The following is an 11,828-nucleotide window of genomic DNA, read 5'->3' on the forward strand; positions in this document are numbered from 1 at the left end:
TTATTTAAGTGCTTCATTTGGACCCGAATTAAGATATTTAATCTGTTTATAAAATACAAATTTAAAAACTTTGAATATTTAAAAAAGAAGTTGAACAAGAATCCATCTAGACGATTGGCTTACCACATCGTTCATGAGTCACTACGGGGCTGCGAAAAGCCTTGGAAATTTCGTTTCATTCAATTTTTCAAATGTCAACTTCCGACTTCTTAATTAACTAATTGGTACAACGCATATCTGTCTTTCCTTGGAATTTTATTGTTTTTAAATCTTCATCTCTTTGCTTTTTGACCCAAACTAAAGCAAATGATACAACCTTTTAACATTTCCATTATTCAATTTATATATTTTATTTAAAAAAAACACGCAAAATAATAATGAATTTCGAAATTTTAAAATATCAAAAAAAAAATTGAAATCGAAATACTTTAAAAGTGCATCATTTTAATATGTATAATATTTTATTTACATATTTTTAGCCGATTAGAATTTCGTGGATAAAAATTATTATAAAACAATAATGTTTAAAAGAATACATGTATCTATATAAATATGTATCACTAATTTTGTATAATATATCAACATTTTTTTTGGTAGAAATATATTAACACTATTATGATAATATAAAAATATAAAATATAAATTAAAGTATTTTATAGTTAAACCAAAGGGTAGATCTAGGGATTAGCGTGGTCTCCCTAATATAAATTTTTTTATTTAGGTCTTTTATAATTTTATAAATTTTAAATTAGAAATGGTAAAATTATATTTTAACTCTCACAAAATAATAAAATTAAATTTAATCTTTTAAAATTATAAAAATATAAACCGTTAAAATGACAAAATTATATTTTTACTACCATAAAATATATAATTTAATTTTACCTTCTAAAAAATTTTGACTTCACCCAAGTCAAACCAAGTGAATCAAATACAAAAGATTTTGATTAACTTGGAAAAAGGAAAATTACTTAAAATTTTGAAACTCTAGGAAACAAATATTTAAAAGGTTTAAAATAAATTCACGTAAACTTCAATAAAAAATAAAAATTATAGGGATGAATTATATATTTAAAAAAATCATAAAAGATTGGTAATTTAGAAATTAGTCCAAGATTTTGGTTTTAATTAAGCAGAGCCGAATAAAGAGAAATACCAAAAATCGAATTGCCTTGTACCTAAAGTAATGCTTGAGAAGAAATTTATACGTGTATAAAGCCAGTTGGTCAAAACTGAGAAAAGCCAATAGTAGTACAAGTTTTTCCGCGTTACCTATAAAAGGACGACGGCTACACGCGTCTTCCTTTTCTGCAATTCCATTTTCTCTCTCTCTCACCTAAACTAATTTCCTAAATTTGACATAAGCATCTTCCCTTCTCTTCGCTCCTTTCTGGTAAGAAATATCTTCTTTTTATGTCATTATAATACTTTCCGTACATTCAATCTCTAATCTTTAATCTTGCAAACCAAGATGAATTGAGCCTGGGATTCGCTTTTGATTCCTAGGGTTTCAATTTTTGTAGGATTGGATTTTTTTTCTTTTATTCTTTGTATAGAACCGTTTAGATTGTACAAAAAAAGAGATGTGGGGGAAATTATTGTGGATCTGTACAGATAGTTTAAGACTTTTTAGCATTCAATTTTAGAGTGTTGGAAAATCTTTGTTCTTCAAATTTTCACTGTCAACCATGTCTTCGGCTGGTCTTGCTGTTGTCCCGGTTCGAAATGAACCTTTGATCCCTCCTGATCACATGAATCCTGAATTGGGTCTTTGTGAAAACGAATCAATTTGGATTTATCTGGCCCTTTCCGAATCAATGATTCCAATGCGGGTTCTGGAATCGGATTCTATTGAATCCTTGAAGCTACGCATTCAAACCTTTAAAGGTTTTGTTGTGAAGAATCAGAAGTTGGTTTGTGGAGGCCGGGAGCTGGCGCGGAGCAATTCACTTGTTCGTGACTATGGAGTGAACGATGGAAATGTTCTACACTTGGTTCTTAGGCTTTCTGATCTCCAGGTCATTCATGTTAAGACTACAGCTGGGAAAGAATTTACCTTTCATGTCGAACGAGGGCGTGATGTTGGTTATGTGAAGGAGCAGATTGCTAAGAGGGAGAAAGGTTTTTCTGATTTTGATGACCAAGAAGTTGTTTGTGATGGGGAGCGATTAGAGGATCAGAGGCTCATTGATGATCTATGTACGCACAACAGTGCTGTATTGCATTTATTGGTTCGGAAATCTGCCAAACTTAGGGCTAAGCCTGTTGCTAAGAATTTCGAGTTGTCTATTGTGGCACCAGAATTGAAACGCAAGCTAGAATATGATGTTGGTGATGAAGAGAATTCTTGTAGAAGATATGAAGTTGACAGGGAGGTTGAACCAAGAAAGCCTCCTGATAGGGATTTTGTATTAGAGCCTGTTATTGTTAATCCCAAGTTTGAATTACCTTCGGTCATTGTTGATATGATTAACTCCACATTTGATGGATTGTACAATGCAAAATTTCCAATCAGGTCTGTGGAGGGTACTGGAGGAGTCTATTTCATGCAAGATTCATTAGGCCAAAAGTTTGTTTCTGTTTTTAAGCCAATTGACGAGGAGCCTTTAGCTGTTAATAATCCTCGAAAATTACCAGCGTCACCAGATGGTGAAGGGCTGAAAAAGGGTACACGAGTTGGAGAAGGAGCATTCAGGGAAGTAGCTGCGTATTTCTTGGATCATCCTAAAGGATGTGAGGAGAAGGGTTTTGCTGGGGTTCTTCCTACTGCTCTGGTCAAGTGTTTGCATGCTGGGTTCAACAATCCAGATGATTTAGCAATTGTCAAGATTGGGTCATTGCAGATGTTTGTGGAAAACAATGGAAGTTGTGAGGATATGGGTCCTGGGTCTTTTCCAGTTGAGCAAGTACATAAAATCACTGTGTTGGATATAAGATTGGCTAATGCTGATAGGCATGCTGGAAATATTTTATTGAGCAAAGATGAAGATGGGCAAACAGTGCTGGTTCCAATTGACCATGGCTATTGCTTACCTGAAAGCGTAAGTTTGCTCACTGATAATTTGTAATTTACTACAATCCTTGTTTTCCGTTTTTTACTACTTTACCCTTAACTCTGTTCTTGTTATTTTTGTTTCTAGGTTCATCCTTTAGATTGTAAATGTTAAACACAGTACCGAGGATAGTTTGAATTCAACTGTGGATTTAACTTGAAATAGATTCATGATTAGAAGGTTATTGAACTTGTATTAGATCTTACTGAGTCAAGAGGCTCCAATATACTACTAAAATTATTATGGTTCACTGATGGGCTAATTTTAAACTATCTAGCAAGCTCAGTGATGCTACCATTCTGATTCTGTGCCAAAATTTTCTTGGGGGGGTTTTCCATCTTGTATAGAGTTTATGAGTGTATCATTAAACTTTGTCATTTTTGTTTCATTCATTCAAAAGCTCAAATTCTATCTTCTTTTTTTTTCTCTGTTTTTGGGTGTTTTCTGTATTTTTCTCATATCATCTTTGCTGTTTCTTGAAGCATAAACATTAATCAAGTTTTCTGTTTCCATAGTTTGAAGATTGCACATTTGACTGGCTGTATTGGCCTCAAGCTCGTCAATCCTACTCGCCTGAGACACTTGAATATATAAAATCATTGGATGCTGAAGAAGATATTTCCCTTTTGAAATCCCTTGGATGGGATATGCCACCAGAGTGCGCACGCACCCTCCGTATCTCCACCATGCTCCTCAAAAAGGGTGCGGTGAGAGGGTTCACTCCCTTTGCGATTGGAAGTATAATGTGCAGGGAGAACTTGAAGGAGGAATCTGCAATTGAGCAAATGGTCCAAGAGGCACAGGATTCCGTGCTTCCTGGCACAAGTGAAGCTGCATTTCTGGAGACACTCTCTCAGATCATGGATCGACATCTTGATGAGCTTACTGGGCTATGAAAATGCTATCCCAAAACACTTTTAATAGTGATGAACATCATTAGAGAATGCTGGTTTTGTTAGTTGCTAGTTAAGTAGTTGCACATACCTTCTATTACTTTGCATGCATTGCTAAATGCTAGGTCTTAAATGGCCCAGCAGAATGACAATGGTCTATTCTTTCTTCTCCTCCCTTTGATGCGATTCTCTATTCTTTATGGTACTTTACAAAATGCCACTTAGTTAGAGGTTCACAATCATTTCAATTGTTTATCAAGATGTTTTTTGTTGGTTTTTTGAAATTTGTAGTAAAGACATGAGTTTCTTTTCATTCACTGTTGTTAAAGTGTGTTTAAGTTGAAGTTCCTGTCTGTTTTAAGATACCGTGCCAATTACGTATGCTGATTCCGCATCTCTGGGATTGATTTGTTTCTTTCATTTTGCTGCAAATACAGTAAAACTAGCTTAATATTTTTAAACTATAAATATAGGAAATCAAGTGATCAAATTGCTGTCCAATAACAATTCTACAGACAAGAGGAAGGATTTCCGGTTTCACCATAGGCCACAGACAGCTCACATGTCGGCTGCTTAGTGATGTTAAAGTTCCTCAAATGGATAGGCTTTTGAATTGTACGTTGAAACGTGGGAGCCAAGGAAATAGATCAGGAGTCCTCAACTGTGGTCAATTTCGATGTCACTTCTCACTCAGGTTAGGTATATGAAGTGAGTCTTGGTAGGCCTTTTGAGCTTCATCTTCGTTCTGAAAAGAACAAAAGTAAACATTGAAATGGTAGGAATTAAGTCAACTAGTTTATATTGTCATCTTTTGAGCTTCTTCAACTAGATTTAGATTCCACGTCTCAATAGTTATACAGAGATTAAGCTTATTGTCTAGTTATAAAAAGATTTAAGCCTCCAATGTTAACTGCAAGCTAATTTAAATATTACAAGAATATATAAGAAGTATTATGGGGATGTGAAACAGGGATCCAGCTTGGCATTTTAACTACAGAGATTGGGTATGCATGCACCTCCTCCTGGGTTTGTTGTTCTTTCCGTATCCATCTCCATACTCGTAGCTTCAACTCTTTCCTGTCCCACCGAAGTTACGTTGCATGATTTTCTCTCATGATTCATGGCAACCTCTTACACTTCTCGGGGTGCCTTCCCAAATGAGTTTCCTGTCATTCCCCCCTAACTTCTAGGCTATATAACTGTAAAACTGACTGAATTAACCGAAATATTTCGGTACGGTTAATGTATTTGAAAAAAATTTGTTTTAGTTAACAGTTAAAAATTTTAATATTTTAGGTAATTCGATTAAAATATTAATCAAACTAACCATTTGAACACTTCTAAATATCACAAAGCTCCTGTCTACTACAAGTGGGGCACCCATTGTGTACCATTGTTTTACATGTTGAACAAAGAGTATATGCCCACTGTGGCACTGTCCAACAAGAAATCGTTAAAAACACATATTAAGATGTCAAATTATTTGGGGCAGCTAGATCTGCTCTGCATGAGGCCAAAAAAAAAAAATGAAATCCCATCGGCAGTACTAGCATTCAAAGGCATTGAAACACTCTTTTGCACAAAAACCAATTCATTAGAAAACAGAACCAGCCTTCGGCATGTGAAATTGGAGAAACTAGTACACCACTTTGGGACCACTTGCAGAGCAAAACAGACAGCTAAATTTGTTCTACAAACATAAATGTACTTGTGTCTAAACAAAGATAAATAAATAACCGGCTGCTGAAAAAAAGGTGAAAGTGTGCCTCCTAATAGTATTGCAGCACCAAACATTAATTTTCTTCTAAGGCTTCCTTATTTATTATTTTATTTTTATTCTTTTTAAGTCATTATATTGTGTTTAAATAAGCACTCAACTTGTTTTTATAGTTAAATAAACTCTTAACCAATGATTTTTATTCATAAAAGCCCTTTATTTTAATATTAAAGTAAATGTATTTTGAATTTCAGGCTCTTATCTTAATTTTTGTTGATGCAATAAATTTTATATACACTTTTAACATCAACATAAAATCTAAAAAGTAATCAAAATTTTCAAAAGAGTAGTTAAGAATATCATGCATTTAAGCACTCTCAAGAAATTTTAATTTTTTTATTTAATAAATTATTCTCATCAAATTCACATAAACATAAAATGCTAATTAGTTTATATTTTTTAAATAGCTTTACTTTAGGTAAAATATATTTATTTTAATATTAAAATAAAGGGTTTTTATGAATAAAAATCATAGGTTAAGAGCTTATTTAATTACAAAAATAGATTGAGGGCTTGTTTAAACACAATGTAGTGAGTTGAAGAGAAATAAAAAGAAAATAATAAATAAGGGGGGCTTAGAAGGAAATTAGCCACATTTGTAACTCAAAATGGTAAATTTCATATCAAGTTCCTGATTACTTTAGATCATTACATTTCAATCCAGTGTAGTCAATTTAACAGAGGCACCAGAAAAAGAATATCATTTTGGTAAATAATCTAGTGGCATGCCATTTCAGTTATTAATTTTAATTTTTGTATTATTTAAGTACAAAAGCCGCACTATTAACCTTGGTCAGCAACCTGTTACACTGTACAGGCTATTAGAGGGGTGAATAGAAATAATGAAGCCTATAAAATCTAAAATAGTTATGGCTAATTAGACAATCTCTATCAGCCTTTCCTACCTGTATATGAAGCCACTATTCCGCGCATTTCTTGTGAAATTATGCAACTTTTTAAACTCCAAATATGTCCCAAGAACCAAACTCAAATGGGAATGAACCAATGATTCTAATATATGTCCCAGCATAAACAGCTAGACATGCCACCTCTGTTCAAATCCACAATTCCCCGTGCCAGATCAGAAATGCTGAATCAGTATTGGGAAAAATACATACTCAGTAGTTGGGGACTAGACTACATGCAATATCAAATGGAGAAAAACTAAAAGGACAACTTCCAAACATATTTATGATCAGTTCAGTTCTTTGATGAATTAAAAACTAAGGCAATAGGCAATTCATAGTTAACAAATGAACAAACATAAAATTCGCCTTCATGTAACCAAATATATATATGCCTTTGTCTTAATCCCAAAGAAAAAGTAAACATTGTGATGGATTATTATACTATTTGCAACGCCCTTTGCATTGAGAGTTTGAGGGTTTAGAGAGAGATCTTGGGTTTCCCACTGACACAAAGAGGGTAACAAAGCCAAACTACAATTTGATTGTGGACAAAAAATGAGAACTGAACTTAGTGGTTAGAAAGCTAACTTGCTTTCGCCTACAACACAAGGCGTATAACTCGAAACTAGACCTCATTAATTGGAAGACGGCCAAAACAGAAAAGCATGGTGGTAGACTTGGGGATCAAAGACTCATAAGTCTAAACATAATCCTTTCAGGGTGAAATTAGGGTGGCACAATATAAAAAGAAAGTGATAGGCTCTGGGCTATTAAAACAATGGCGGATATGGGTGGTTAGAAACGGTGAGTTGATCAAATCCTAGGGAAGATGCAACTAGACGCCTTATCCAAGGACCACTCAATAATGGTAAAGAAGAATGGGATGAATCTAGTGCCTATGCACTAGCTGAGGGAAAACCTGTAATACATCAAGGATGTGGTGGAGGTTTTAGATCAGAGTGGGACACTGTTTGGAAAATGGAAGTCCCACCCCAACTAGAGTTTTAAATATAAACTGTATTTATTTTTTTGAACAAAATATAAACTGTATTTATGCATCATACTTCAAAATCTATTTCTTAGCATCGATTTTTTTTTTTGGGTGTGGATAATATGAATTAATAAATATATTAATTTAAATATTTTTTTTTTGTATAGTGTGATGTGAACATGGAATCTTCCTTGGAAAATTTTCATTTGTAGTTCATGAAAGTGGAGCTAAGGTGAATTTTGTCAAATACCAACTCATTTGCAGAGTCAAACTAAATATATATATATATATGCATGCATCCAAATGTCAAAAGTGTGTTAGACAATGAAAAGATGGGGGAAGGTAGTTGATAATGAAGGAAAACCAAAAATGGTGGAGGGAAGACACCGGTAGTGCCAACATGACATCCTTTAAGAATTGAAACTTTTGCTTTATTTTCTCTACCTTTTCTAACTTTGAATCATGTGCTGCTAATTAACAAATTCGACGCCGTGACTTATCATCTCAAATTAAATTAAACCAAATCATTGTTCCTACATTATTTTGCACATGCCACTGACTCTGACTTTCGCACATTAAACTCTAAAGCTTTGGTGTGACTCACCACCACCCTTTGATTTGCGTGCAAATTTGTAGAATTTAATAGTGAGGCAAATGGGAGTTTAATTAAATATTTTATTTGATTTTATTGTTAAAAATTTATTATTGTTTTTGAATAAAAATTACAATTGAAGTAAAATGTTTTTGCTATGTCCAAAACTAAAACCACCCCTTTGATATATGTGCCAACCCCATCGTTGGATGAATTATTATGGTAGCACAGCACCCGTCACTTGTCCCAATTTCTCTTTATACTTCAACTTTTGCCCCTTTTGATGGCGACCTAATATTCCAAGATCAATGCTCATAGGAGAATGAATCATCTTTCCATCCAACCCTAACCATGAGAAACAAAATAATTGTTGGTTATGCAACAAATTGCAATTAATTTAATAAATTAGATAAATAAAATATTGCCTTATTACGACAATCATCATGCTCATCAACAAAATCTTATTTTAAGGATGATTCCATTAATCTATTATTAATATATTCTTTTATTAAATTAAAAATTAAAAATATATATACTTTCTTGGACATGCCATTTCTTTTGTTTCAAAAGTACAACGGACAACACGTGAAAACTGAAAACCCGCCGAACGACATTCTCTACCTCTAACCAGCAACCCGCCTTTCGTGATCACCATCTTTCCCTTACATTCTTATCTATGAAAACATTATGTTTCTTCCTTTCTTACCCTCACCCAAAAATATCCAAGGAAAATAAAATAGAGATAGGGATAAAGCTTTGTCCCTTAATATAAAAATTAAAAGCACCACCATTTTTAGGCGCATCCACGGGGAGAAAACCCGACACGAGAACCCGCTAAATCATATGCAACCCGGAAACCTTGTTGCTGGATATTTCCAATGATGGACAACCCGTTCATTGTACCCGCGAAAGCAAAGCAAAAAGTCCCGCTGCTATCTACCGGGATCAAATAGTTGGTCGCCGGCAATGACAAGTCAGCTCCTCTAAAATGCAACACCAGAGTCGGTACCTTAACGGAAGTCTGCCCTGACAAGTCAAAGCACGTGTCAAATAAAGAGAAATCAGGCGCCCGCTTCAGATTCGTAGCTCCGAGACGGAATGCATCCCTCATTGCCGTGTAAGCGGGTTGAGTCAAGCGAGTTACGGATGTGCCTGAGTCGATAATGACCCCTCCGTTACCGTCTTGATCCATTTTGAACAAGGAAGGTGAGATCTTGGGGACACGTGTACCACCGACGCTGATCCCGAGCAGTTCAACGTAGTAGAAAGTGTCGAGCTTTGGGTTTGTTAATAAGGGAGTGAACAGAGCGCCTCGAGGAATGGCGGCGTCACCGAAAACCAGGGAGGATGGTTTAGACGAAGCCGATCGGTCGACCAAACAGTAAGAGAACTTCCGGTTGAACCGGCTACCAGTTTGGGAGGGGAACGATAATCTCCCTCTACCAAGACCTAATAAACCTGCCGCACCAACAAACAAGCCTTCATTGTCGTGACCGCAACCGAGTGCCACGCGTCCCACCGTGGTTCTTCTAAACGTTAGTGTTTCAGTGGAGAAGTCGCCGAAAGTAACAGAACCGTCGCCGTAGGATACTTGATAAAGACACATCCGGCGTTGATTACATCCCGATGAATCTAAGCTACGGCAAAGTGAGGATCCACAAGGAATACCGGAGAAAGAAGTTGATTTAGTCGGGTCAAAAATTGGGTCGGATTGAGAGTAGCAACTCTTGCAAGGTGAACACTGGACCCAAACCACGTCGCTACCAGTGTCAAGTACCATATAAAGATTCCTCGTAGGAGTACCCACACCTAGGCGCGTGAAGTACTCTCCACTACCTTGAGCGAGTCCAGAAATAATAGAACTACTGAACCCAGAACGCCTACCGGCGGCGCGTGGAGGGTTCCGCGCAACAGCTTTGGAGACAAGAGAGTATATAGTTCCAGACCGCAGCGCGTCCCGTTGGAGTCGTAAGTCGAAGAGTAGCTCCGGAGTATCTTCCGAAGATAAAGCGTCTACATGGTGCAATTCCAGCTGCACTTCCAATGTGGTGTTGGAACTAAGAGGGTCGAGCTGGGAGGTTTCTTGAAGGGAATTAGATTCGGGTTCGGAGTCGTGCCATGAGAGGGTGGGTGCTGAAGGGAGAGGGCGGGGGAGTAGGGTTTGGAGCTGGAAAGGAGAGGATAAAGCGGCGGAGAGAGAAACTAGGAGAAGAATAATGGAGGAGTGAAACAGACGGTTGTTTCTCGATTTTTGTCCCATTGGTCAGTGAGGGTGAAACCAAAAGGGCAAAAAAGTGAGAAAAATGGTGAAGATGGTGGAGTTGAAAGAGAACTTAAATAATGGAATGTAAGGCGGTTTTTTATTTCAGGCTTTACTTTTATCACGTTCAGATGGTGCAGCCAAATGTCTGTCTTACCCTTGAGGATTCAGCTTCAAGATTGTGTTTGAAACCCGTGACATGGTGTGAACCGAAAGCACCGCCACGATTTACGAATCCAAACCAAAACCCAATCACCTACTATACATAATTTACTAATTTAATTATTTTTGCCTCACAAACTAACATACAACCTTTATATGTTTGTAGTCAATAAAGTGCAAAAAGTAGGGGAAAATAATCAATATTGGTAGTAAGAGTGACCATTTCCTATCCAATTTTCTGAACAATCATTTTGATTTCACACTTTCGGTCCATTAAATTTTTTGAGAATAATAATAAATTCAGTTGTTTGGATGCTATTTTATCCACATGCACTAATAATTCAATTAAATCTGTGATTGGACGAACAAATTTCTACAAAATGTTATCTTCTCCCAGATTTGAGTTGACTCTGACGACACTCCCATGTTAATAGGAGCTCCCTAGATTGGAATTGACAAAACAACGACATGCTTTCCTTATACAGGATTTCGCATGCTTTTCCATGCAATTCGCCATCTTTTGGAATTCTCATCTTTACTCTCCTTAGCTTTCACTCTTGTGTCCATTATATTCATCTCTCACTCTCTTTCTTTTCCTTAGGCTTTTTTACTCAATTAAAATAATAATAATAATAATAACAATAAATCCGTGCAACCTTGGAAACCGGTTTCCAAGCTTTGGAAATGAACAAACAAACCCATATCACATCCGTAAAATTGATTAGGTCTTTAACCTAACAAATCAGATGGGTCCATGGCCAGATTCCACATCCCTGTAACAAAAACCACTATAACAATTGTCGTGATTTTGGACTATTGAGTTGCATATTCAAATCTCCTGGCCTCAAAGTGCAGCTACTTTTTTCATATTCGATCACATCAAATCAAAGCATTAACTTGGGTTCCTAGGACACTACAGTTTGCAGCAAATGGCGTCGGAAGGTTCCTTGTTTTCTCCTCATTATTCTAATAATAAACTTAATTTGCTACAGGTTCACCAAAACTTGTCTCCGGTCTAAATTCTCACAAAGCATAATAATATAGAAGCCCCTCTTTCAGATCTTTGAACATTGTCTTTAGAATCCATATATTAAAAAAACAAAACTGACATGTGCATGCAATGCAAGCATGGGACAGTATGTAGCATTGATTATAGATCAGAAGTTTCTTGCCAGTTCTATGATTGATTCTC

The 11,828-nt window shown here is 35.9% G+C and overlaps 2 protein-coding genes across 2 annotated transcripts; one reads left to right on the plus strand and one right to left on the minus strand.

Moving 5' to 3' along the window:
- Positions 1-1,227: 1,227 nt before the first annotated feature.
- LOC108464447 (phosphatidylinositol 4-kinase gamma 4-like) lies at positions 1,228-4,290 on the plus strand. The gene is made up of 2 exons (XM_017764750.2): positions 1,228-3,041; positions 3,569-4,290. Exons 1-2 carry the CDS (start codon positions 1,689-1,691, stop codon positions 3,947-3,949), a joined length of 1,734 nt encoding a protein of 577 aa, XP_017620239.1. The 5' UTR covers positions 1,228-1,688; the 3' UTR covers positions 3,950-4,290.
- A 4,411-nt stretch (positions 4,291-8,701) lies between these two features.
- LOC108464625 (aspartyl protease family protein 2) lies at positions 8,702-10,857 on the minus strand. The gene has a single exon (XM_017764995.2). It carries the CDS (start codon positions 10,472-10,474, stop codon positions 9,008-9,010), a length of 1,467 nt encoding a protein of 488 aa, XP_017620484.1. The 5' UTR covers positions 10,475-10,857; the 3' UTR covers positions 8,702-9,007.
- Positions 10,858-11,828: the final 971 nt, after the last annotated feature.

This window comes from Gossypium arboreum, chromosome 7 (assembly GCF_025698485.1).
Source record: "Gossypium arboreum isolate Shixiya-1 chromosome 7, ASM2569848v2, whole genome shotgun sequence".
NCBI classification, from domain to species: Eukaryota; Viridiplantae; Streptophyta; class Magnoliopsida; order Malvales; family Malvaceae; genus Gossypium; species Gossypium arboreum.

What these genes read in the sequence shown, in the direction of transcription:
- LOC108464625 (XM_017764995.2), bottom strand. Translation starts at nt 10,474, where the DNA reads ATGGGACAAAAATCGAGAAACAACCGTCTGTTTCACTCCTCCATTATT.
- LOC108464447 (XM_017764750.2), top strand. Translation starts at nt 1,689, where the DNA reads ATGTCTTCGGCTGGTCTTGCTGTTGTCCCGGTTCGAAATGAACCTTTG. An exon ending in GCTATTGCTTACCTGAAAGC is followed by an intron (nt 3,042 to 3,568) that starts GTAAGTTTGCTC and finishes CTGTTTCCATAG; the next exon opens with TTTGAAGATTGCACATTTGA.